This window comes from Micrasema longulum, unplaced genomic scaffold (assembly GCF_059751315.1).
Source record: "Micrasema longulum isolate JH-2025_06_02 unplaced genomic scaffold, ASM5975131v1 h1tg000082l, whole genome shotgun sequence".
Lineage (NCBI taxonomy): Eukaryota > Metazoa > Arthropoda > Insecta > Trichoptera > Brachycentridae > Micrasema > Micrasema longulum.
Genome location: NW_028277288.1, coordinates 507,601 through 534,859, shown reverse-complemented (window position 1 = coordinate 534,859; position 27,259 = coordinate 507,601). Strand labels below are relative to the sequence as shown.

At 42.7% G+C, this 27,259-nt stretch overlaps 1 protein-coding gene across 2 annotated transcripts; it reads right to left on the bottom strand.

Annotated features, from left to right (window-relative positions):
- Positions 1–512: 512 nt before the first annotated feature.
- LOC148284889 (phenoloxidase subunit 2-like) lies at positions 513–25,959 on the bottom strand. 2 transcript variants are annotated; one of them, XM_088233749.1, is made up of 11 exons: positions 25,870–25,959; positions 24,905–25,024; positions 23,305–23,497; positions 22,394–22,502; positions 13,309–13,429; positions 11,914–12,125; positions 5,413–5,665; positions 4,699–4,851; positions 3,185–3,319; positions 1,489–1,670; positions 513–738 (listed from the first exon to the last, which is right to left on the bottom strand). In XM_088233749.1, exons 2-11 carry the CDS (start codon positions 25,013–25,015, stop codon positions 558–560), a joined length of 1,650 nt encoding a protein of 549 aa, XP_088089875.1. In that variant the 5' UTR covers positions 25,016–25,024; positions 25,870–25,959; the 3' UTR covers positions 513–557. The 2 variants fall into 2 exon arrangements, with proteins under 2 accessions (XP_088089875.1, XP_088089882.1); XM_088233756.1 differs by lacking the exon at positions 25,870–25,959 and adding an exon at positions 25,163–25,173.
- Positions 25,960–27,259: the final 1,300 nt, after the last annotated feature.

The following is a 27,259-nucleotide window of genomic DNA, read 5'->3' as shown; positions in this document are numbered from 1 at the left end:
GTCACCCGCGCGCAATATGACAAAATAATACAATGGCTCTTTTTAGGACTTTATTTTCATACATATGGTTTTCCCTGGCTATATTTGCTCCAATATTACTGAGGCCAGACTCGAAAGCGAATTATTTATCTTTGTTGGGAGCCTGGCTCTCAGTCGTACAAATACCGGGGTTCCTAGCTGCATTTAATTATATTTATTTATCTTTATATTCTATATACAATATTCGCGTCCGGAACACGGTACATCTAATTTTCCACATCAATAAAGGTTTCAAAATAATATAACCTTCTAAAGAAATTTTTAAAAATTACTCCCATGAAACACATAACGCACATATACATAAATAAACATACATACCTCATTCCACACACATGTATTTTATTATGATAACGTTTTAATATGAGTTTCTGTTTAATTCCACACTAATTTTCTCTACTGAAATATCTTGATTGAACTGTATTTAGTTTTGCCCACTAAAAAATATGTTTAATATCTGTTCGTTATTATATAGATTAAAAAATACGTAATCTCACATAATTATTATAATTACATAATACTTAAATTAATTTTAAACTGGAATGAATTGACAACTCACATTCGGTCACAAATCTGTCAAGCTCAACCATCAACAGTCTCTGCTCAGTAAGGCTCCACGGGAGTCCCCTCTCGTCCGCCTTGGGTGCGATGAATATGCGTACGGTACCGCGCTTAGCAGGGCCTGTGTTGTTTACCGCTATACTGAAAAAAGTATTTCTGCATTGAAAAATGTTTATACGGTGAATTTATTGAAATAATATAAATATTTATTGATTTAGTGAAAATGGGACAGCGAAACGTCGATGTTGTCTATTTTAGCAAGGCATAAAATATCCTTGAAAAAGACTTGCAGTTGTCTTTTTCAGATAGTATTGAGGAGGCATCTGCAAGACAGTGACAGAAAAACAATATTCAAATACCCATTTATCGAAATTCCCTGTTGCCACATATGCTCACAACTTATGTAATCCGAAATAATTATTTGTATGTAAATATCGAATTTGGACTAAATACAATAATTGATATCAAACTTTCAATTGTGATCATTTAATATAAATATATATCTATATACTAAAATCTAGAAATAGCAAAGCATTGCCGGGTTTAGCTCGTATCTCTATAAAAAAAGTAAATACTGGATTAAGATTTTCGATATTCCTCCGTTATACATTTACGTATCAATTGAAAAAAAAAAATTAAATAATAAATAATTATTGGGAATAGAAAACGCATTTTGTAAGAAACCGGAGATGAATCACCGATGCATTTAAAATTTTACCTCAGTTTTACATTAAAGCTTTCAAAATATATAAATTCTTTGCCATTTGATTGTAAAAAAACAAAATGTGTATGAAAAATTGATAGCGAATGTTGTAAACGTAAGAGGGATACTAGTAAATATAGGGCGAGCGCTTTTATTTTATACAAGAGAAAAGAGAACAAAACCCTTACTTGTAAGTGAAGGGGCGATAGTTCAAATGAGTAAAGCGCACGTAGACAGAACCTCCTCTTTCTGCAAAGTCCAAACCTCGTGACAAGTCGACATCACTCTGCATCCAGTAAGTATGGAGCGTATTTGCTCCAAGATCATCCGTCACCTCGACTGATGTGACATTAATGTTAGGATTCATAAGCTGCAATAAAAAAATAAGCTTAAAAATTAAAATTCCTATCAAATGACTATTAATTTTAATTTATTCCAACATTTTTGAGAAGGGAATATGTAAATCTAGTTACAGTAAAATACACAACATTTTCAAATATAATATTATTGACCACTACCTAGATGATGCAGTCGTAACTGTCAAACTTTAAAGTCAAATTAAAGTGTAGAGGAGTATCAGTTACAGTGGATTACTTTTTTTATAAATATCCGTAGCTCTGAAGCTTATCATCAAATTCTGATCTCTCTGATAAAATCAAAACAGGCATTTATGTTTTCAAAGCAATGGTTTCTGGTTGCTGTTTTATATCTAAATTTGTTGCAACAGAGAGGGAAAACACTTTTGGGAGGGGAATATGGAAGTCTAGGCATTTACAGGGTATGACCAGTCATTGGTTGGTTTGAGTGGCCACTTTACATGACTTTACTTGACTGAAAGCTCAGCTCTTTTCCAATAAGAGCTATAAATCCCCAAATAAAAATACCAAAAATATATTTTACTCAAATTAAACTAATTTGTTCAAACAAACATAAATATATTTAAAAAGCATTGACTACATTTTCTCCCTCGCTTCAAAAATAGATATTTAAAAAATCTTATGAGTGGTAAAAAGGGGTAAGTTGTTTTTTTAATCTTTTCTATGGGTGGGGGAAATAATCACATAAGTAAAAATGCCTTACTTTCCAGGAGACATTGCGGGAATCAAATCTAGCATTGAAAAAATGTAATTTTTTTCATCCATACTTATAGAAATTGGATTATTTACATACATAGTCATTATTCACATACTTACGTCGTTTAATGCATAAAGTTAGAAAAGGTTATTCTTCGAGAAAACTTTTTTGTAGCTGATAACTCGTTAATTTATTTTGTGTAATAAAGTACATTGATAATACAGGTAACTCCCTGTTGATCGCGACCCCGGCGAATGCGAATTCGTATTAATGTGATATTTTTTGCCATGTAGTGACATTCTTATTCTTAGAGGTGGGGGTTCAGTGCTATGCATGCTCCTGACGCCACTGCAACCTGTGAAGATCTATTGTGACAAAAAGAAACTAAAAGTACTTAAAATGACGGAAAATGGTGGTAAAATTTCAGTAGTAGATAAGAATTTTAAATTGCCCGAGTCTACAGTGTGATCTATTAAAAAAAAAAACTACGAGAAATTATTTTTAAAGCAAGCAATGGTTGGTTTGATCGGTTTAAATAACGGCCAAACTTGCATTGCCTTAAAATAAAATTAAAATCAGATGAAAAGATCCGAAAGAGTTCCATAAAAAAATCCCCGTTGATCGCGAAATTTCACTTATCGCGGCTATGTCCAAAACGCATCCCCCGCGATCAAATGAGGTTACCTATATTATCATTAATAACGTTATTTGACTTTCGTGTTTTGGAATATGTGTGAAGATCGTTGACTTATGTGACCAATATATTTTAAAACAATACATTTTTGTTTGATTAATTAAGTAGCATCTTACCATCGCCTGAGAATATGGTTGCACAAACGGAGAACCTTTAAATTTCTGGAAGAAGGAATCGATCTGAGCGTGCCAGCGGTAGAAGAATGGATCTCTCATGGTAATTCCTTCATCAGCCATCACACCGTTTGTTTTCTGGTCAATTAAAAAATATTAAAGAACTCATATATTATAGATAGTGCTCATTTATTTATTATGTATACTATAGATTTTCTGTACCTACACACGCTTATGTCTCACACACTCTTTACATCTCACTCTCGAAACGATAGATGTGCCCGCGAGTGAGAGCGACAATTTCACATGTGATGCAGTCCAGCCTGTATAACTGCCACACAACGCTCAGTTGCTCTCGGAGCACTGCTAATAGTCGACTGTTTCCTTGCTCTGGGAGTATTAGCAAATTCTTTTATTCGTGTTTTCAGGGATTATATCAAAAATATTATTACTTCTGGAAGCAATTGTCGATGAATGTTTTTCTTTCAGATTTTAAATTCCTCATTTTTGTACGTGTTTTGAGTGCACAGTACTGGAACGGGCGGATTTTTTTTAGTGCAGTAAGGGAAGGATTAAAATAGAGCTTCCAGATTTGGTAGATATATATGGTAATAGTATTTGGTAGGTAAACACTATAAACAGGCTGGAAGTTTTTGAGATGTGGTTACATCGCCTAATCCTTAAGATATCTTGGACAGACCTGATAACAAATGAGGAAGTATCAACGCAAGCCAGAGAACAATTAACAACCATAAAAGTTTGTAAAATGTCGCACAAAAAGAACCTCTCGCTATATTTGGCTTTGAAGGGGAAGGGAGGCTGAGAGGCTGGAAGAAGATTGATGTCCCGGCTGCGTAGTATTTTCCGGGCAGTAGAGGAAAGAGAGAACTTCGCCAAGGTGATTGCCAACTTTGGAGTTACCTGACAAGGTATTTAAAAGACGAAGAAGAAGAAGACAGCTAAAAAATAAACAGCACAGAAATTAACACAAATGTAATATTAATAAACAATAGGCCCTGAACTCTACTGTGGGTTGCCTAAATGTGCTCCTCGTAATGAGCTTAGGTTATAGACCAGGAAGCAGAGTGAAATACTCGTGTAATACCTGGTCAGCACCGTGCAAAGGAACTGATAAAAGGGTCCTAACAAAGTTTTGCTTTTCTCCTTTCGCTAGAGCCCGCTCAAGGCATTGCAGATTGAACAAACACCTTGCTAGAATGAACCTTTCCGAAACTTATAGATGTAGGTTCTGCAGTGCAGATAAGGAAACACTTATACACATTCTATGTAAATGTGATTCTTTACTTCCAATACTTTACGGATCTGGGCTGGGAGGGGGAGATTTAGCAAAATGTTAACTCTCCCCTTCCACACAGTAGCCAGGCTCTTTATAGACCTAGGCTTGGAGGGCGAGAACTATTCACAAGGACCCGTCAAAATAGATCTTCACAGGTCACAGTGACGCCAGAAGCTTACATAGCACTGACCCCCACCTCTAAGAATAGTAATAAACTCACCAAATATTTATGATTGGGATCGTGTATGTATGCAGTGAACAGGTGTCCGTAGTTGTGAAGTTGTCCATAAAAGGCTCTGTTGGGACTCAGAATACTGGATTCTATCATATTTCCGAGCAGGTCTATGTTCAATTTTTGTGTCGTCCCATCGGCCTGAAAAACACAACATTTTACACCGTACCATATTATCTGCTGACAAAAAACATTATTCTGGTGGACTAATATTTTTAACAAAATAGTAAATTAATCAAATATCATCAGACATGCCTTGTAAAATGGGCAAGCATGGTTAAGGCTCTCAGGATGCATCCGCAGTATATGTCCTAGACAACCGTATCGCCTCCGTTTGACGACAGTTATCACCGGAGTTTGCTGCGTCCGTTCTTTTTTTACTTTATTCCTCACAAAGGCAAACTGCAGCACACCCTAGATTCTTCTTAGACACCTATTCTCAAAACTCAGAATTTGGCTGTTTCGTACCCTAGTGAGGTACCACGATTCGCATCCGTAGAGAAGAATAGGTGTTGTGTTATGCGGCATTTGGTTTTCACTGAGTAAATATCCAATCTCCAGACAGCCTTCATACTGTTGAATGTGGCACCTGCTACTTACTTACCATCAATCACCATCAAAAAAATATTTTAAAAATCCAATATCACTTAACTTCCTTGATGGCAAAGAATGGCAAAAAAAATATTAAAAATGCATTCTTACCTTCTGCACTCTCCCTGAGCTAATGGCATCTTCTATCCTGTCTCTCCAGTTCTCTATATCGCTGACGTTGACCTTAATGCCGTCTATCTCCCTATCGAGGTCCTGCCAAGCTTCACCCGCCTGACGAGGGACCCAGGCCCTTCGGCTCGTCAGACTGTCCAGTTTAGGATAGTACCCCTCCACGATGGGCTCACGGAAGTTGTTAAAACGCTTCACACGGGGCAGACTGTTACAAAGACGCTCGTTGTTGTACCTGAGGAATAAGAAAATGTTAGAATTCAGCACTCCGTAAAGTAGGTTTCGATCTTTTCACAACTTTTCTAATAATTGCTCTAGGATTGCGATTTCGAATATAACAGCCCCGCCACACTATGCTCCTTGCGCTGCTCATCACTTTGCTCCTCGCGCTGCCGCCCTCTCGCCCGATGTTGCCCTCTCCGCCCACACTGCTCTACTCGCGCAATCAATCGCGACGCTCCGCACTTGTCATTTGTCTTTCTCTACAATGGATGATGAAACTGTGGCAGCGTGCGCGCTATGCATTTTTAGTATAGCTAATGATATCAATGTCATACAAAGAAATATACATCATTCAACGCAATTTTAATGAACGTCGAGGCAATTCGAGATCTTGGGATACTTTTTGATAACCAACTTAAATTCAACCATCACATTTCCAAGAAAGCGTCTAAAATCTGTGGATTTATTTTGCGAAAATCTAAGCCATTCAAAAACCCAAAAATTGCTATTACATAGTATAAATCATTTGTTCGTAGCTTGCTTGAATTTAATTCTATAATATGGTCTCCAAGTTATAATATTCATATAACGCAGATTGAATTGGTGCAACATAAATTTTTTATATTGTTAATATTTAGAATTGGATCAAATTACTTTCATAATTAACTATTATGTAGTGCCGTTCGTCATCCAGAACATATTTTATATATGTGAGAGACGACATTTCGATTCTTGTCTTGTAGTGGTCTAAATTAGCTTCCATTCTCCTTATATTGTCAACACTGGGATGACATCATCTATATGCTCTGTGATTGGTCGTTTGTTTTGTCACCGGCAGTTGGCATCATGCACAATTTTTTGTCAATTGACTTAGAAATTCTTTCTATGTGGTCACGAATTATCTCGCGCTAAGTTTTTTGTGATACATTAAGTGCTAGAGATAACTCAATTGTTTATTTAAAAGCTTCCGTTGTTTAAAGAAAACTATATGATATAATTGACTAGGAGTGTTGCGTTTATTCACTGTTTTTTCGTGTAATTTCGTATTAGTGACGCGCATTGTTTTGTGGACGCCATCTTGTTTACCGGTTTTTATTTTTTAAAAACAACGTGCGTCGTTGCGCTTCAAATATTATTTACATATCTTTATCATCACATAACCCTCGCGCGCCGTAATGTCATCTGTGGAACCGCCGACTCCGGCGAAAACTACCAAAAAACACCGAAGTGAGAACACGGACTCAAGTACGAGCAAGCGTCGTTATGAGACCACGGATTCTGATTCGAGTTCGGATGGCTCGCGACGCGTAAAAAGTAGGAGACACAGGAAAAAGTCTCAAAATAAAATGCTCAAAAAGCTGACGCGCCAGTTAAGCGATCTCCAGAAGTTCGTTTTTAAGCGAGATGCCGGCGGCGTATCTGGCGCAGTTGACAGTGAATTTGAGGGTTTCGAAGACGAAGAGTCTCCCTTAGGCCCGGTGGAGACTCCAAATGTGTCAGGGCCTAGTGTCAGTGCCTGCAGCACATCCACGGCTCCGGTATTTCATGTACCGGACCCCGCAGTGGCACTTAAGGAACCACTAATGGGAGCACCGACCGATGCCATGTTAAAGACAGTGGAACGCCTACAGAATTTCGACACCCCCGGTTGGTGTAATGTCCGTTACGCCAAGGTGCTGAAGGAGTATGCTGCTGACCCGGGATTCAAAGAGTTGGAGGTAAACTGTGAGGTTATCACGCCTGCTTGTGTCCAACTCACAGGTATGGAGAGGGCTTTTGCTGCCATCTCCCACGTAGCGCTCCAACAACGGCAGGCCCTCCAGGAATCTATTCAAAATGTCTTGACCTGGAGCTGTCAGCCAGATACTGAACTTTCGCCAGAGGCCCTGGCAGAAAGATTTCAGGATGTCTTTGGGGGAAGCATTGCAAAGAACGATGACATACTCCAGATAGCTTGCGGGAAGCGGGCAGAAATAATTGAATTTAGACGGGACCGTATTCTAAGGACCTGTAGAACTCCAGGGGATAAGGCAACACTGGAAAAGATTCCTCCCACGGTGACTCATCTGTTCAATGAGGACAAACTTGTCACCCAGTTGCAGAGACTGGGTGGGGCAAGCAAAGTCTTTAGGGCTCAGTTTCCGCAGACCCCCAGGGTTAGGGAAACAGTGTCAAGGCCAAAGAGCGGAGCACAAACAGTCAAACAAACTCAATGTGCTCCTGCGGGAAATCTGGGTCCCACCCAATTTCCGTTTCAGTACCGGCGGGCAGACCCCGGTCACCATTCTGGCCTTTCCTCCTCTGCCAGCAGAGGACGGAAATTTCGGAGGCAGACGGGGCGTGGGCAGACCTCGCACCGTCGCCCCCAAAACAATTGACAACCAGCCCGGGCGATTTCAGGGAGGGCAATTGCAAGGTTCTTTAGAACAATGGCGTACCGCAAATGCCCCCGACTTCGCCCTAAAAAATTCTCAATGGCTATCGGATACCATTTTGGATAAAACCACCGCTATCCCGGCCCACTCGGATAAGACTGCACAATTTTGCCACAAAATACACGGCGGAAATGGACATACAGATAAAGGAGTTGCTAGAAATGGGAGTATTAGAACTAGCACCCATGAATCGGGGTTTCCTGTCCCAGATGTTTCTAGTGCAGAAGAGCGTCGGGACTCATCGTCCCATCATCAATCTGAAAGCGCTAAACAATTTTGTGCGAGTGAAAAAGTTTTCCCTGATCTCCCACTTCAAAGTGCCCGAATTCTTGCAACCCGGAGACTACTTGACAAAAGTAGATCTGTCGAATGCGTATTTTCATATACCAGTTGCAAAGACCCATCGTCGTTTTCTACGTGTCGTGTACAGAGGTCAATGTCTGCAGATGACATGCTTGCCCCAGGGTTTGAGCAGTTCCCCTCAAATTTTTGCAGCAATAACCAATTGGATCGCAGAGGTCCTTCGAAGAAAGGGCATTCGAGTTATTGTTTATCTGGACGACTTTCTCCTGGCACATCAGAGCCGAGAAACTCTCCGGCTGCAGACTCTAGAAGCCTTGAAATTCTTACAATCCCTTGGTTGGACCATCAACAGAGAGAAATGTGTTCACCTACCGACACAAGGGATAGAATATCTGGGAGTTTCATGGAACACTGGTCTCAATCGGAAGATGCTAACCAAAAACAAGTGCCAGGCAATACGGAAGTCATTGCAGAATATTATAACAAGGAAAAAATGGTCCCTGAGAGAGGTACAGAGCATCCTAGGACAGCTGAACTTTGCAGCGTTTGTGGTTTCCAGGGGTCGCCTGCACTGCAGGCAGATGCAGCTTCAGTCACATGCCATGTCAAGGCTGCCACCCCGAAAGAAGGTACCTGTAAACCTTACTGTACTGGGGGACCTAAACTGGTGGATGACCAATGTGAGTACCCATTCCCTTATTCATTTCCCGAAAGCATGCCACTTCATTGCGACAGACGCAGCAGACAGCGGATGGGGAGCGCAGGTAGACGACACTCCACTATCAGGTTGCTGGACACCGCAACAAACCAAATGGCACAGCAACCTCAAAGAAATGTTTGCTATTCTCCAGGCATTGAAGTATCAGAGAGCCAGTTTGAGCAATTCTACTTGTCTCATTCAATCGGACAACAGGACGGTACTGGCATATCTACGCAACGAAGGAGGTACGAAATCAGCGAACCTTCTTCAGTTGACATATCAGATTCTGGCACTAGTGGATGCTCTCAATATAAGGATGGAAGTGTATTATCTCCCGGGGCGATACAACGGACTCGCCGATCATCTTTCACGAGGGACCTTGTTACCCGAATGGCACCTTCTACCTTCAGCGACCGACCGAATATTCCGCTTGTGGGGCAGACCCATGGTGGACCTATTTGCGTCCGAGACAGCTCACGTGGTAAACAGTTATGTTTCCATAAACCCCACCGACACAACAGCCCTATTCCACAATGCTTTCAGCAGAATTTGGCGCTTCCCACTGGCATGGGTGTTTCCACCACCGTGCTTGATACCGAGAGTCCTGGAACATCTAAACAAGTGTGTCGGTATTTACCTATTGGTAATACCAAGGTGGCCCAAAGTGTTCTGGTTGCCAGATCTCCAGTCGAGAGCCCTAGCCCCAGCTTTGCGAATAACAAACCTAGCCGAAAACCTAGTGGATATGTCAACAGGTCTCCACCCTCCTCAGATCCAAAAACTAGAGATGGAAGTATGGATGATTGGGGCTGGGGAGGAGCGATAAATGGGTGGTCAGAACGTGAAAAGGCCCTTCTCAATGCTGGGTGGCGATCGTCCACAGTAACTGCCTACAAATCAGCATGGAAACGGTGGGGCCAATGGTGTGTTAAACATAATGTTAATAGGATTGACCCGTCAGGTTCGCAGCTAGCAAGATTTTTAGCACACTTGAAACTTAAAGAAGGCTTGGCTCCTAGTACCATTGCTCTTCATAAGTCGGCCATTTCAACTTTAACTAACCCAGAGTGTGAATCGAGGCTTAGTAATCACACGGTAGTTAAACAAGTAATGAAGGGTATAGTCAATACTACTATAGGGAAAAAAGTATTACCTATCTGGGACCCGAGACAGGTTAGTAACTGGTTAAAAGAAAACCTTCCAGAAACAGTTACTCTGTTTGAGGCCTCTCGAAGATGCGCTGTCATACTTTTACTCGCATCTGGGAGAAGAGTGCACGACCTTACTCTGTTACGATGCACACCAGACAGCTTTGTGGACAATGGGGACCATGTTATTCTTTGGCCAGCTTTTGGATCTAAAACTGACTGTGCAACTCGCCAGCAGTCCGGGTGGAAACTTAATGCGTCCTCAGAACAAGGTACGGATCCGGTATATTGGCTTCGAGAAGTATGCGCTTTATCTAGAGTAAGAAGACAAGAATTAAATTCCATACCAGACTTATTTATCTCAACCACGGGCTTACCAAAACCTGCCACAAGAACAATAATTGGAGGATGGGTAAAAACAGTCCTAAGAAGTGCTGGCATTGATGAATCAGCAGGGAGTACAAGGTCAGCAGTAGCATCGCTCAGCTGGTTAGAAAATTGCCCAATTGAAAAAATCCTGGAAAGAGGAAATTGGAAGAGCGAGAACACATTCGCAAAACACTACAGAAGGGAAGTAATGGAAGGTGGCAGCTCCTCTACATTGCCATCCCTCACAAATCTGTTTGACTAATTAACAACTTCTCACAATTGACATCAGTTTTGTCACCAAGGCGATAACAAACACTTCTCACATATATAAAATATGTTCTGGATGACGAACGGCACTACATAATACTAAAGTTTTACCTACCATTAAAACTCTTATTATGTTGCCTTCGTCATCCAGAACATATTTAATTACTGCTTGGTGAGATTAGAATTGACAAAAAATTGTGCATGATGCCAACTGCCGGTGACAAAACAAACGACCAATCACAGAGCATATAGATGATGTCATCCCAGTGTTGACAATATAAGGAGAATGGAAGCTAATTTAGACCACTACAAGACAAGAATCGAAATGTCGTCTCTCACATATATAAAATATGTTCTGGATGACGAAGGCAACATAATAAGAGTTTTAATGGTAGGTAAAACTTTAGTATTATGATTGTCTAGAGTAGTTTCATATCTTCAGCTAAGAATTCAGAAAGATTTTAGCTGGTTTGATATTCTTGCACACATTAATATCTAACTGTATAGATGTCCATGATATCCTTGCTCAGATTAACCTTAATGTACCTCACCGTAACTTGCGCACCAGTGCTGTCTTTGCTGTGGGAAATTATAAAACCAACATTGGATTATTTTCTCCTCTGCCAAGCATCCTCGGAACAATGAACAAAATCTCATTAAACGGTACTGTCGATGTGTTCCCACAGCGAAGGCAATCATCCAAGAAGCAAACGGTGTTTTCACTCCTGACTCACGATGACACATTTGGCATGTCCCCCTAGATTATGCCATAATTATACCTTTTATAAATTTAAATATATTTTAAGTTTATTTAGATTACCGGTTATTAAAAATTAGCTATAATACTCATTAATGCCAATCTGTTAGGGCTTCCAGAAGCCTGTAGATTAACTTAAAAAAATACACTTTGAAGGCCACCCTTGTTTCTTCTGTTCATCTCCAACTAAGGTAGGAGCTCCTCCAACCTCCCCGAACAACCACCAAAACCCAAAATTTTGGTAGTACACGGTATCAAATTATTTATCTTATTAAAAGTAACCTGGCAATGATCTGCTGATGCATATAGTAGAAGAGCTCTCCCCGCCGGTTCTTGTCCACGAGCTGTCGCATGTTGTCCCGGGCGTCGAAGGGGTACACGAGATGCCAGTGCCAGTGGTGGAGGTTCACTCCAATATCCTCACGGAAGTACGCCAGGCGGTGCTCAGTCTCAAGGTCCGTGGCTGTGAAGTCTTTGGGGATGATGATCGGAGTCTGAAAACAAAATTACCACGTGAGTTAATGGTGCATTAAATCTTGGGTTATCCCTGATCAGACAACCCAGTTTATATCAGGTCATGGTAAATTTAATAAAACATTATTCGTTTTTAATATTGCTGATTACCCTTTGAACTGTGGATATCCTAATGAACACATCCTGTGGTCTTATCCCTTTCCCCTCTATGAATACCAATTGGAACCTCGGTACTATCCATGGTCCTGTTACACGTCCTGTCTGATATGCAGATCTGATGGATTCCAAAAATAGGCCTTTAAAAAGTTTCGTTATCATTTTGGCAAATTGATCATGTTCAATCAATTTAATCCCAGTCAGTGAAAAATTCATCATCTTTATACACGACACCCTGCTGTGTGTATAGTTGAACTGTAGATAGGGGTGGCTCTATAGCTGCTGTAGTCCGGCTATCTCGAATGAGATAGACTTCTCCGGCTGGGTCGGCTGTGATATTTATTTATTTATTTTAACTTTTTGTACATAATGTTATTTGTACATTGGCGGGCTTATTGCTGATATCCTCCAAGAAGGGCACAGGCGGTGGAGTCGAAGGCGGAGAGGGTGTAATTTCAATCAAATACGCTTAGTCTTAATTTATACACAACTTTATTTAGAAAAAAAAACACAGGTTTTATCAAATCGTGTGTACCATGTCGTGGTCGGACGGGGTACGGGACAGCATACGTACACCGCATGAGAGAGCAAGAAGGGGTCGGACTGCCCCGGATTAACTCGTACTCGATTAGCTGGACATTTTTATATTTTATTTCTACATTATAACTTTAAAGTAAAAAAAACACCCTCGATATTTCACATAAACGTTAAATGCAGTGACACCGGACTTGAAGGATTTCGAGACATCATAACTTTTGGGATTTACGACCCCGAGAGTAACGACAGCACCGAGACACGACCAACACCTACCCCTTGCTTCAGGATTGTGGAATACAGTCCAAACAGTGACTTGTACTGTACAAAACTACTAAGATGGTAGATTTACTAAGGAAAAGAATATATGACGATCACTTAAGGAAGCTTGATTTGAGTACACTGTAAGAGCAGAGGAGGGTTGGCGTTGTGACTTGATTAAAACGTTCAAGAACTGTAGTTTTCACCCACCTGGACACAGATTCAAATGTATAATCTATTTCTATTACTTACTCTTAGTGGTGCGGGCACAACTTTGCTGATTTCTCGCGCCTCCTGGAAAGCTGTGGTATTTACAAACTCTGCGGGGAAGGTCTCCACAAAGTTGGCCAGTGGAATGTCTTTGGTATCTGGTCTGCAATTCAATAGACATACAAATGTTAACATATTAAAACAGAGATGAAGTGCATTTTAGAGAAGGTAATATAGAAGTCTAGGAATCTTCAGGACTTATGACCTGTCGTTGGCTGATTTAAGTGGCCACTTTACACACTGTGTAACATTCACCATTCTGCCCATATTTTTACATCTGTATTCCTTCAATTCTTTCATCTGTTGATGTTTGTGAATTTAAAGAGCTGAAACCTTTATTTACGCAGGTAAGATTCATCTAATTGAATTATTTCACCTACATACTAGGTGTTGCCGACGTAAAAGTACATGCACCAACTTGGCGGCCCTTCCTGGGGTTTTAATGTAGCATAGGAGGCTTCAGTATGTGTAAGCGATCTACCACCTCCTCAATAAAGACTAGTATTTGTCACTTTCGGGGGTGGTGATCGCCATACTGAAGCCCACATATAGATTAGAATTCATGAAAATATTTGTATGCCCATAATGTGTTTTTATGTTGTTCTGTATAAGTGTTGATCGCCGCGCGGTCGGCGGGGAACTGCGGCCGGTAGCGGGAGGGTGGGGACCTTATACGTGGCGCGAGAGAGACCGATAGAGCCGGCAAATGTGCTCGCTATCTCTCTCGCCGCGTGATTGGTCAACCTAGCACCGCCCGCTATTGGCCTAGCCCACCGCCGCACGGCAAAATGTTGTATATATAGCCCCGCCGGGGAAAAATAAAGTCAGTCACCTCACCACACTACTAAGGCTTTCTACTCTCCACTTCACCTCCCTACCTCGCTTCAAACCGGACCTCATCGCCACCTGGATTCGAACACCGCTACCCCCCTGGACTTGGAACTCGGATACTCTTTGGATTGGATTTTGGACCCCGGATAATTTGGACCCTTGGATACTTCCCCGGAACACACCCCGCCGTTCCCACCGACGGAGAGATACCGGCCTTACAACCCGGTTGCCTGACTCAGGATTGCGGCCGCCAGCGCTACTCGCTAGCGACCCCGCAAGGGATCTCTAGGCGACGATACCTCCCCCGGAGCTTATCGTTCGTCGGCCGAGGCCCGCCTACGCCCGGCCACTCTGCGTTTGACACCAGCACCTATAGAAATACAGTTCTTGTGACGGGCGCGATTGCTACGGACGAAGCAGTGATCCGCCGCGTCTGTTACAAGTTGGTCCTTCGAGAAGAACCGGATATTCATCGCAGAGCGCCTAGAGATGACTTCGAGAACCCCTTCACTCCGCTCGGGTCGAGGAGGCACGGAACCGAGAGAAGACCCTGCTACAGATCAGGACTCAGCCGAGTCGGACACATCCGAAGATACAGTCCAGCGGCTGAGGACGCAGGTTCGAACGCTCCGTGCTTCACTACACGATCAAGACCGACGCGTGCCCTTGGAGACGAATCCCGAGCCCGCGCCGCGTACTACGGATATGGACGGCATCATGACGGTGCTGTCAAAAATGGCGATTCTACTAGAGGCTTCGCAAGGAAGAAGCCCGACTTCAGCCCCAGAGGACGTTAGCAGAGTCGGCGCCATGATAGCGCGCCAATCTACTGCCAAGGACCTACCCGCCTTCGCCGGAGAGCCGCAGGAATGGGCTACTTTCAAATCGCAGTACACTCAGTCGACGGAGATGTGCTGCCTTTCGGATCCAGAAAACCTCCTGCGTCTACAGCGTGCGTTAAAAGGACGGGCAAGAGAATCTGTGTCGTCATTACTAGTGGATCCAAGCCAAGTGAGGGTGATAATGAAGACGTTGGAGCTACACTACGGCCAGCCGGACATTGTAGCGTCTTCCTTGTTGGAAAAAGTGAGAAGGCTCCGCTGCATACAGAACGACGGATCTACGCAAGCATTAGTAGATCTGTCTAGCGCAGTTCGGAACGCGATAGCGACCTTAGAAGGCTTCGGTGGCGATTACATGTCTACGCCACAACTACTAAGTGAACTAGTGAGCAAGTTACCGCTGTGCATGAAGTCTCTCTGGTGGTACAGCAGAAGAGGAAAACCGGGTGAGGCCCTCCGCGAAGGATTTCGCGCTCTTCTTGGAAGATTTAACGGAATCTTCGATGATAGGCGGCGGAATAGAGCCGCAAGTGTACAGCGGAAAACAACGCGAGAAGCCACAGAAGCGAGAACAAGTGCATACAGTGATTTCAACAGAGGGAACGGGAAAAGTGTAGCGTCATGTGTTTTGTGCGGACGAGGACATTTACTACAAACGTGCCAGGAATACATAGAGTGTAGTATTTCGGAAAGATGGGACATAGTGAAGCGAAAGAATTTGTGTTTTTCGTGTTTATCGAACACTCATCGGGCGATAAAGTGTAGAAATGTAAAAAGTGCGGCCTCGATGGATGTCGCCGAACACATCACAAGACATTACACGACAGAAATAGTGCCGATATCAGTGAAGCTCGGTCTAGCGCCGATATACGAGCGCCAGATAATAATGCCCGCCGCAACACGCCTGCAGCGGCGGGCGCCGGGGGAAACAGACCGACCGCGAACGAAACCCGCGCCGCGAGTTCAAATGAAAGAAACTACGATTACGGCCACAGTTCGCGGACGAATAATATAGTGACGAGCACCTACGCTCGGGAGGAACCGGTCCTCCTAAAAGTGATTCCCGTCATGTTAAGTGGTCCGCGAGGACGAGTGAACGCGTACGCGTTACTAGATGAGGGATCAACCGTGACATTGATTGACGCAAAAATAGCAAACGACATCGGCGCGCCGGGAGAGACTCGAGGATTAAAAATCCACGGTGCCGGCGGAATGTGCGTAACAGATAGTGCATCAAGAAAAGTCACAATTAAAGTGCGCGGAGTTACGGAAGATTTATTCACTCTCCGCGCAAACACAATACAGAAGCTGAGTCTGCCGCTACAGCCCGTGGTTGAAGGGGAAGGCAGGATGCGACAAGTGTGAACACGCGATCTAGTGTATCCCCCCCCCCCCCCCCTCCCCCCCCCCCCCCCCCCCCCCCTATGCGGGGAATACATCGCCTCAGTGACAGCCTTAGGAAAGGTGATACACGGTGGGCGGACACGCCAGACTAACGCCAGCATACTAATGGCGCTTAGTACAGAACAGAGACTAGAAAATCTAGTTAAACAAAATTACGCCGTCGACGCGTTAGGTATAAGTTCGACAGCCAAGATATCGCGTCAGGAGGCGCGAGCCACAGAAACCATGAGAGCCACGACACGTTTCCTACCGCAAGGACAGTACGAGACAGGGCTACTGTGGAAAGACAATCGAATATGTTTACCGGATAATCGCCGTACAGCGCTGAATCGATTTTTAAGCATAGAGAAAAAGTTCAGTAAAAACAGTGAATTCGCCGCGGCTTACAAGTTAAAGATTAAAGAATATCTAGACAAGGGGTATGCCCGGGAACTGACGCTGGCTGAAAGACAAGACACTGCGAGTGGGCTTTGGTTTTTGCCGCATTTCGCAGTGACGAACGTGAATAAACCGGATAAAATACGGATAGTATTTGACGCCGCCAGCCGCTGCAACGGGAAGTCATTGAACGACATGTTGGCCAACGGCCCGGACCTTCTCTCATCGCTTATGGGAAATATAATGCGATTTCGCGAGGGAAAGATCGCGCTGGCAGCAGATATAAGGGAGATGTTTCTCCAAATTAAAATAAGAAAAGAAGACCAGAGGGCGCAGCTGTTCCTCTGGCGCGATAGTCCCGAAGAAGAAATTCGGGAAATGATTATGACGTCGATGACGTTCGGCGCGGCGTGTTCACCGAGCAGCGCACAGTACGTGAGAAATCAAGTCGCAGAAGATCACGGGCAAGAGATGGCCGCCGCCAGGGATGCTGTGCGAAATAAATTCTACATGGACGACTATATGGATGCCGTAGACAGTGCAACAGAGGCGATACAACTGCGCCACGATGTCAGCGAACTACTACGGCGGGGCGGATTCATCCTCGCGAATTGGGCGAGTAATGATCCCTCCGTAATGGAAGCGATTCCTTCAAGTCTGAGAGGGAAAAGCGCACGCGAAATAATTAGCGGAACCTCCGTGACAGAGAGGGTCCTCGGCATCAAATGGGACCCGGTGACAGACGAGTTTCAATTTAAATTTAAAGTGTCACGGGAGGTTCCAACAGAGAGGCCTACAAAACGGCAGATGCTAAGTGAAGTTATGAGCATTTTCGATCCACTCGGTTTCGTAGGGTGTTTGACAATACGCCCGCGAATACTGCTACAAGATGTGTGGCGCTCCCACATAGAGTGGGACGAACAAGTGAATGAAGAACACGCAGAGAAATGGCGCACTTGGGTGGACATATTACGCAATACCGAGTGCGCTATACCGCGGCGCGTATCGAGCGCCAATGGCCAGCCAGTAGAGCTGCACGTATTTTCCGATGCCTCGGAGCAAGCGAGCTGCGCCGTAGCCTACATCGTGGAGGAGAACGCCGCCGGAAGGAATGCGACGTTCATGGCTAGCAAGTGCCGAGTTAGCCCGCTACGAGCGCTATCAATTCCACGCCTGGAATTACAAGCCGCGCTCATGGCCGCACGACTGGCGGCCACAATCAAGAAAGAATGCGGAAGTAATATACGCGATACCTACTACTGGACAGATTCTACCACGGTGCTGTGCTGGGTCCAGAGTGATTCGCGCATCTTCACGCCATTTGTAGCCCACCGCCTAGGGGAAATAGATGAGCTAACGAACGCTCAAGAGTGGCGGTGGGTACCAGGAAAGAAGAACCCCGCTGATCTCGGGACGCGGGACGGCGAGATACCAGACATCTCCCCGGCCGGCATGTGGTTCAGTGGGCCGAGTTTCATAAAGAAAAATAAAAGTCAATGGCCGCCGCTCAAGGTAATAACGGCGACCCCGGATACAAGCAGTGAAATAAAGTGTGCGAACAGTGCCATCGTGATGACAGCCCTCCCGGACGAAAGAAGATTTTCCTCCTGGCGGAGACTGATCAGGACTACAGCGTGGGTGTTGCGCTTCATAAACCGCTGCAGGAAAAAGAATACAGGAAGCGCGACACTCATCGCCCCGGAACTCAAGGCATCAGAGAGGGCGTGGATACTCATAAGCCAGACAGACAGTTACCACGCCGAGATAGCCGCAATTAGACGGGGGGAGTGCCTCCCGCGGAACAGCCGCCTGCTGGGCCTCACTCCCTACCTCGATAAAGATAGCGTCCTCAGAATGGGGACGCGAATTATGGAAGCCCCCGCGGTGAGCGAGCAACTAAAGGCGCCCGTCATACTGGACGGAGCGCACGCCTATACGCGTCTATTGATAAGGCATTATCACGAGTCGCGGCAACACGCAAGTACAGAGCGGACACTCAGCGAACTCAGACAACAGTTCTTTATAACACGATTACGGACAAATATAAGGAAAATTATATACGAGTGCCGCTACTGTCGAATACAGAAGGCCCGCCCGCAGCCTCCGCTCATGGGACAGCTGCCTGCCGGCCGACTCGATCATCACGTAAGGCCTTTTACCCACTGTGGGGTGGACATGTTCGGGCCCGTATACGTAACTATCGGAAGACGCCGGGAGAAACGATACGGGGCCCTGTTTACGTGCATGGTTACGAGGGCCGTGCATATTGAAATTACACCGTCGTTGAGTACTGACTCGACGGTGCAGGCCCTCAGAAGGATGGCGGCCCGCAGAGGACATCCGACAACGCTCTACTCGGACAACGGGACGAACTTCAGAGGCGCAGACAAAGAGATGGCGGCCGCCATGAAGGAACTAGCCCACGATCCCGAACTACAGAACGAGGCGACAAGGAGAGGGATCAAATGGGTGTTCAACCCGCCATCGGCGCCACACATGGGGGGAGCCTGGGAACGGCTCGTCCGGTCGATAAAGGGGGCGCTTATGGTGATTCTAAAGGAACAAGCCCCCCGAGAGGAAACGCTAATGACAGCAATAGCGGAGGCCGAGTACACAGTAAACACTCGGCCCCTAACCCACGTCTCGCTTGATAGCCGAGACGACGCTCCGCTGACTCCAATGCACTTTCTCATCGGGTCGAGCGGGGCCCAGCCGCATCTGGCCGATTACAGAGACGCGCCGCCCGAACTGTGCCTCAGAAAACAATGGCGGGTGGCGCAGAAACTAGCCGACGCATTTTGGAAAAGATGGATGAGGGAATATCTCCCGACGTTGGCACAGCGACGGAAGTGGCAACAGGCCGCCACACCGATCATGGTCGATGACCTGGTCATAATAACGGACGCCGCCCTCCCGCGGAATGAATGGCCGCGGGGACGCGTCATAGCAGTCACACCAGGGAAGGATGGACAAGTCAGGAGCGCCCGGGTCCAGACAGCCACCGGAACCTACACACGACCCGCCGTCAAGCTCGCCGTGTTGCAAATCAAGGACGACGTCGGCGCAGAGATGCCTCCTCGGCAGGGGGGAGTGTTGCCGACGTAAAAGTACATGCACCAACTTGGCGGCCCTTCCTGGGGTTTTAATGTAGCATAGGAGGCTTCAGTATGTGTAAGCGATCTACCACCTCCTCAATAAAGACTAGTATTTGTCACTTTCGGGGGTGGTGATCGCCATACTGAAGCCCACATATAGATTAGAATTCATGAAAATATTTGTATGCCCATAATGTGTTTTTATGTTGTTCTGTATAAGTGTTGATCGCCGCGCGGTCGGCGGGGAACTGCGGCCGGTAGCGGGAGGGTGGGGACCTTATACGTGGCGCGAGAGAGACCGATAGAGCCGGCAAATGTGCTCGCTATCTCTCTCGCCGCGTGATTGGTCAACCTAGCACCGCCCGCTATTGGCCTAGCCCACCGCCGCACGGCAAAATGTTGTATATATAGCCCCGCCGGGGAAAAATAAAGTCAGTCACCTCACCACACTACTAAGGCTTTCTACTCTCCACTTCACCTCCCTACCTCGCTTCAAACCGGACCTCATCGCCACCTGGATTCGAACACCGCTACCCCCCTGGACTTGGAACTCGGATACTCTTTGGATTGGATTTTGGACCCCGGATAATTTGGACCCTTGGATACTTCCCCGGAACACACCCCGCCGTTCCCACCGACGGAGAGATACCGGCCTTACAACCCGGTTGCCTGACTCAGGATTGCGGCCGCCAGCGCTACTCGCTAGCGACCCCGCAAGGGATCTCTAGGCGACGATACCTCCCCCGGAGCTTATCGTTCGTCGGCCGAGGCCCGCCTACGCCCGGCCACTCTGCGTTTGACACCAGCACCTATAGAAATACAGTTCTTGTGACGGGCGCGATTGCTACGGACGAAGCAGTGATCCGCCGCGTCTGTTACACTAGGCAACCTCTGAAAATGAAATTTTTTCAATATCTATGCTTCTTCATGGACCAGGTGGATTTATCAACAATATTTTGTGTTTGTCCAAATTTTTGTAGACAAGGACTGAATGAATGACAGGTGCCGTGGCGCAGTTGGTTAGACAGCCAACTGTGAAACTGGCGTCGCGGGTTCAATTTCCACCAGTTACTAGAAAAAAATTCTAAAAAGATTTTTTCTCAATTGGTCTGGGTGTTGTGGTGTATTTTTCATTACCTCCTCTTTCCCACCTGCTGACAAGCCTCGAAATAGAGGCTTAGCGGATTTTTTTTTAAATAAAAAAAAATAAGTATATCTACAAAAATTGGACAGACTCAAAATATTGTTGATAAATCCACCCGGTCCATGAAGGAGTATAGAATTTTATTTATTTTTAATTCTTAGTATGTAGGTGAAATAATTCAATCACACGAATCTCACCCGCATAATGAAAGGATTCAGCTCTTTAACTTCACAAACATCAACAGATAAAAGAATTGAAGGGATGTAGATGTTCAAATTTGGGCAGAATGGTGAATGTTACGCAGGGTGTAAATTGGCCACTTAAACCAGAAAATGAAAGGTCATAAGCCCCGTTAAGTTTTCCTTTAATAGTTCTTAATTTAAATTCATATTGATTTTTGTGAGTGCCACACCAGAGTATTGTTACTCTGGTGGGTACTAATAGCATAGTATATAAAGATAGCACAAGGGCTATAATCTCTCTCTATTTCGTTTTTTCTCGAAGTCTTCGATCGTCATGGAGCGCACTTTTAAAGTTAAAATAAATATTTTATACAATTATAAAGATCTTTCATTTAGTAGAGATCGACAGCCATATTTATTGAATTGGCTATATCACCAGCACACATTTTTCCAAGCCCTGTAGATGTCTAGACTTCTATATTACCTTCTCTAAAATGTTCTTCATCTCTGTTGTAATATGTTAACATTAAAAGCTCCCAGGGAGTTGAATCCAGTCCTTGTCTACAAAAATTTGGACAAACTCAAAACATTTTTGATAAACAAATGAATAAACAAAATATCGATGTACAAAATAGACAAACAGCGACATTGTAGATATGTTTTTCAAGTAAAAATTAGTTATGTGCATTGGAGTTCCCTCGAAGCGCGATACGTGGAAGCCCGTTTTCCAGCATTCTGTTGACACGTTCATTCCAGTATCGTATTCGCTGTCTTCCGTACTACGCTTGCTTCGAATGTCCGTACTTCTTATGCGATCTCGTAATGAGTTTCGAGTGATGCATCATAAAGTTCGCGTTTCCGAGGTCCTTGGTTAATATTTTGTTCTGGAGGTTCCCGCTCTTGCCTAAATTCCATATGTGGCTACTGGCGTTACACATGTTTTGAAAATTCTGACCTAACTATTGATTGAGTCTCATGTGTTTGTTCCTCTATACGGGATCTCGGAGACACCCGGACACCGAAGCAGCTTATATGAAAAAGTTTTTACCAAAGTAAAATACAGCATTTACATGAAATAACTTACAGTAAACAATAATGTTCAACACTTCTATTTTATTGTCTATTTCTTAGATATTCCTTTCATTTTTTTATTTTTATTATTGTCCTGTTTAATAACCCCTATTTTCTTACCTGTGTAGAAGTGCAACAGAGAGGCAATAGTTGAACAGTTTAGCATTTACTCTGTCTTTACATATGGCACAGATCGCCAAAAACTCATCCAGTTGATTTTCTGGCACAGCTGTAACAATTTCAAAAGCTTTTTAATAAATGGAAAGATTTTATGACAGCTTATTTTTTAAATAAAAACTATTTTTTTAAGTAAAAAAAAAAACACATAATTCTTTGACAATATGATATTATTTGCGACTACTCAAATAGCGCCGCGCCATCTAGAGACTGAATATGGAAAAGTGTTAGCTACCATTAAAACTATTATGTAGGTACCCAGGCTCATTTAAAACCAGCCAATCTCAGCTAGACTTGACAAAAAAATCCATAAACAAAGTCTATGACTTTTCTGTTTGGTTGGCCACAATGTAAGAAAAGGTTGCCATTTGAAAGGCGTTTTAGTTGCATAAAAAATTAAGTTCTAATGGAACTTTCTCAATAAATGATTTTAAATAAGGCTAAGGGGCCACATAATGAGACATGTGATCCCATGGCTAGGTCGCGGACTCTGGTTCAGAAGGTTCAAGGTTTGAACGCCACTATACTACAACTTGTTTCACATTTTCTAATACGGCTATTTAAAACTTCAAGAAAATGATCACAAAATTTAAATTTATTTTTGGGCTGGCTGCCAATGTTTATTATTTATGTGCTTATAGACATGTTACAAGCGCGTGGTAGATTAATTAAAATGTTGTGGGTAATTACCTTCCTTGTCTTTATTGACTAGCGGACTTTGGTCACGATCAAACGTGATCTACACAAATAAATGCTACGTGTGATAAGACTTGGCACTTATAATGAGACAATTCAATCATACGCCATTGTCTGTCAAATACTTATAAGTATATATTTTAATCCATATCTCTTACACATGAATATTCCGATTAGTTCCCTGGCATATTCCTGGTGCTTCGGTATGAAGAGGGAGAAGTTAGCGTCCCTGGACAGCATCGCTGGGACAGTCAGGTCGGGCATCTGCACTGCCCTTAGCGGTATCTTGTTGGAGGCATCTTCACCAAATCGGTTGCTCAAATCTATTCCAAGATCCGAATACCTGTTGGTCTGTAATTATTATGATGAAATAACATACAATTTAAAGAATTTGTAAAATAATGGTTTTTACAACAGCCACAAATCATTACGCCATTTCCCCGTAGGAGTAGAGAGAGAGGATAGATAGGCTTATCACTCTCTTTGCATACAGACCTCGATTCCTCTACATTCATACATCTTATCATGCACGCACACCAGTTATTCCGACATTTGACATGTCCATCTCAAATATTTGTTAGATTTGATCATGCCATGTCTTTATCGATCTTTCCTGTTTTCTGTGTCCATCAACGGTAATTATTATTATGGCACACCAAGGGAGAACTCGAAAAGATAAAGAGGTGAACTCTATGGAATATGAGTGGCCAAAGTGTCGACCGTATCCATTCCTAGTGGTCTATCTGTCTTTTTATAAAATATCCATGTTTGCGGAGATGGACGCCGTATTTGACAACTTTTTAGGATTCACTTTCCTCTGCGAATCTACATTTTCTTCAATAAATGCAATCAAAACAAGACATTGCTCCTGTTTTATCAAACATCTATCGATGACCATTGGGCAGCATGTTTACAAATAGCTAAGAGTAGCTATGATCGAAATTATAATAGGTTGCTGAAAGTATTCAATGTCATGTTTCCATAAATAGTTCATATTTACGAATTGTAAAGCTAATAATAATCATATTGTTTGTGTTTATAAAACTAAAATAAAAAACACCTTAATTTATTTATACGGGGTGTTCTTTAAACCCTGTCACATCTGAAACCACGATGATCAGTATGAGCAAGAAGACATATTGGCGCATCAAAATAAATTTTTAGAACAAATAAAATTTAAAAAAATAAAATATTTAAAAAAACAAATGGTTGCTTACTTCTGCAGGGGAGAAACGAGGGGGGGAGGGGGGAGTCTGATACACCTTTAACCGCACGTCTGCGCCCCCTCGCTTCTCCCCTGCAGAAGAACGCAACCATTTGTTTTTTTTAATATTTTCTTTAAAAAAAATTGTTCATTCTAAATATTTTTTTTAATATGCTAATATGTCTTCTTGCCCATACTGATTATCATGGTTTCAGATGTGACAGGGTTTAAAAAACACCTGTATATTATTTTTTTGTTTGCGTGAACTCATCATTAACTGCTGTTATTAAAATACCTGATATTGAATTAATATTATCTATGTTAATTTTCAATATAAACTTATTTTTGGATTTAAACTACTGCTTTCAGTGTTAGTAGACTACCGTCAAAAATTTAAAAAGCAGGTCCCCGGTAGTGGTTAAAACTTTGGCTTCCGTAGCTGTAGAAGATGGTCAGAAGATATGAAAAAAACAGCGGGACCGCTATGGACCCGACTTACAATCTTTTATCAGCTGTAATGGGTTAATAAATAAATAAGAATTTTTTAATCGTACCAGGAACTCAGGAGTAACTTCGAAGACACTGTTATCTTCTCCTTTGGGCATAAACAACAACTCTCCCGGCCGGTCGAACAAGAGCTGGATACTCTTTTTCACGTCAGTCATCTTGGTCACCTGTTCATAAAGACGGAAACATATTTATGCACACTAGACATTTTTTCAACACAGATGAAGACGTTGAGAACATGGAATTACAGGTATTTACAGAGCTTATGATCTGTAACTCAAAACCAAAGATTCACAGTAACTTACAGTTTTTTTCTTTCTAGAACACAAGGAACTTTTTGGATCACTTAATTTATCCAAAAATTAATAAGCACCCACTTACCACAAGATCATTATCATAACCAACGTATCAGACACATTTGATATCTTTTAAATACTCGCATTCTTTTAAAAGGAAGTTCTTCTCGAGTGCAAAACCTCAAATTATCAAAGCTCAAAGCAGGACCGCAATAGGATAATATATCAATCTATATAATAAAACTGAAAATACTTGTGGTTGTTTGTTCGTCCGTCACGGAAACTTCTCTGAAACGGTAAGTCAGAGCAACGTGAAATTTGGACACGTCATTTCAGATGCCATTTCCAAGTTAACGGTGCTATTTTTCAGCCAAAATTTTCTCAGCCTTCCTCGGCACAGAATATAACTTTTTGACGGTCAGTCAAGATACTTGAAATTTGACACAACATTTTAAATGGCAAATGGCATTTATAGATTGACCTTGCAATTTTCAAAACAAAATTATTTTTGGTACAAAAACAAATTCATTAAAAGGAAGTCGTGGCGACATTTCTAGATCTACCGCGATTTTTGTCTAAAATTTTCTAGGGCTTCTTCTTTATAAAATTAAAATCATTGTTAGCTAAAAATTTATAACTGTTTTTATATTGTGGGATAATTACTACAACTGTGTAACATTTAAATCAGCATTTTTCAGCAGCAGAAACCAACTCACTAATCAGCAGAACTCACAAACAGAACTTGTGATGTCACACGTGGAATAATTTCAAGTCTAATAATAAAAAAAAACATTCCATCTGTGGTTTTTGTTTTTTTAGATTTTTTAATTGAGATTATAATATATTTAAATTATGACTGAGATTGTCAAGTGATGTTTCTTGGTGGAATTGTGTTTTATTACTGAACACGCATACATATTATATTATTATTTATGTATGAGAGTTCGTACTTAGTATGAATCGTAGAGCGGTCATTATATTGCCTACTTCCAATTAAAGACTACATTATCAGATCTTGAAAATATTTTTATTGAAAATAACTATACCACAAATTGATTAAATATTGTGGTAACAAAACCTAAAAAAATAAGATTATTTAATAGGTAATGATATAAGTCAGTATAGTAAAACATTGACGCTATCTGTAGGTGGTTATTATTTAGTATTATTTAGTTTCATCATAATTTATCATTCGCTTACCATGCTTGAGGTACCGGATTCCATTCCTGGGAAGGCGGACTTGAAATATTGAGTTTTTCTACTGACTTTTCTTGGTGGAACTGCATTTTAATTATAATAATAAAAATATATATAATTTTCCAGCCAGAACCAAACCAGTCTGACAATGTCGGTCACGACGAAACCCGGCCACTGGTAAAAAATTATAAATAAAAGTGGAAAAAACTTTAGACATATTTTTATTATTATTATTCAAAAGGTGGTTTAACATTGCAATATTTAATATGCTGCATTTAGTGTACCGATGCAGTGCCCTGTGCACCTCTGAAGCGTAAGACAAATCACCTTACCTTCGATCGAGATACGATATATTCATGCTTTAAGTTAGCTCATAAGAGGTGTTCAGAAGTTATTCTCTAGAAACAGTTTGACATCAGTAAATTAAACTTTTACTTCTTCTTCTTCTTCAGCCTTATTCTCTCCACTGCTGGATGGCGGCCTCTTTCAAACGTCTCTATTCCTTTGTATCACCCGCTTTTATCACCCATGTTTTACCGGCAATAGAGGTAATGTTGTCGACTCACCTTTTCTGTGGCCTTCCAACACTTCTTTTGTTTGCCCATGTTCCATTGCTCCACTTTATTATTCTGGGTGCCCACCTGCCATCATTTTGCTTCGCCGAGTGTCCTGCCTACTGCCATTTCAATTTTTCCGACATGGTTGACATGAAATATTTATTTAAAAAGGTTTTTTTACACTAAAATATTTTATAGTCCCTGGACTGGCACCTGAAGCGTAAGACTGATCATCTTACCTTTATGTAACAACAATGATCAAGATACGCTGCGATTGGTGTAGCAATGCAGTGCCCTATGCACCATTCGGTGCGGAAAGGGAATGATGACGATGACGAATTGATTTGAATAA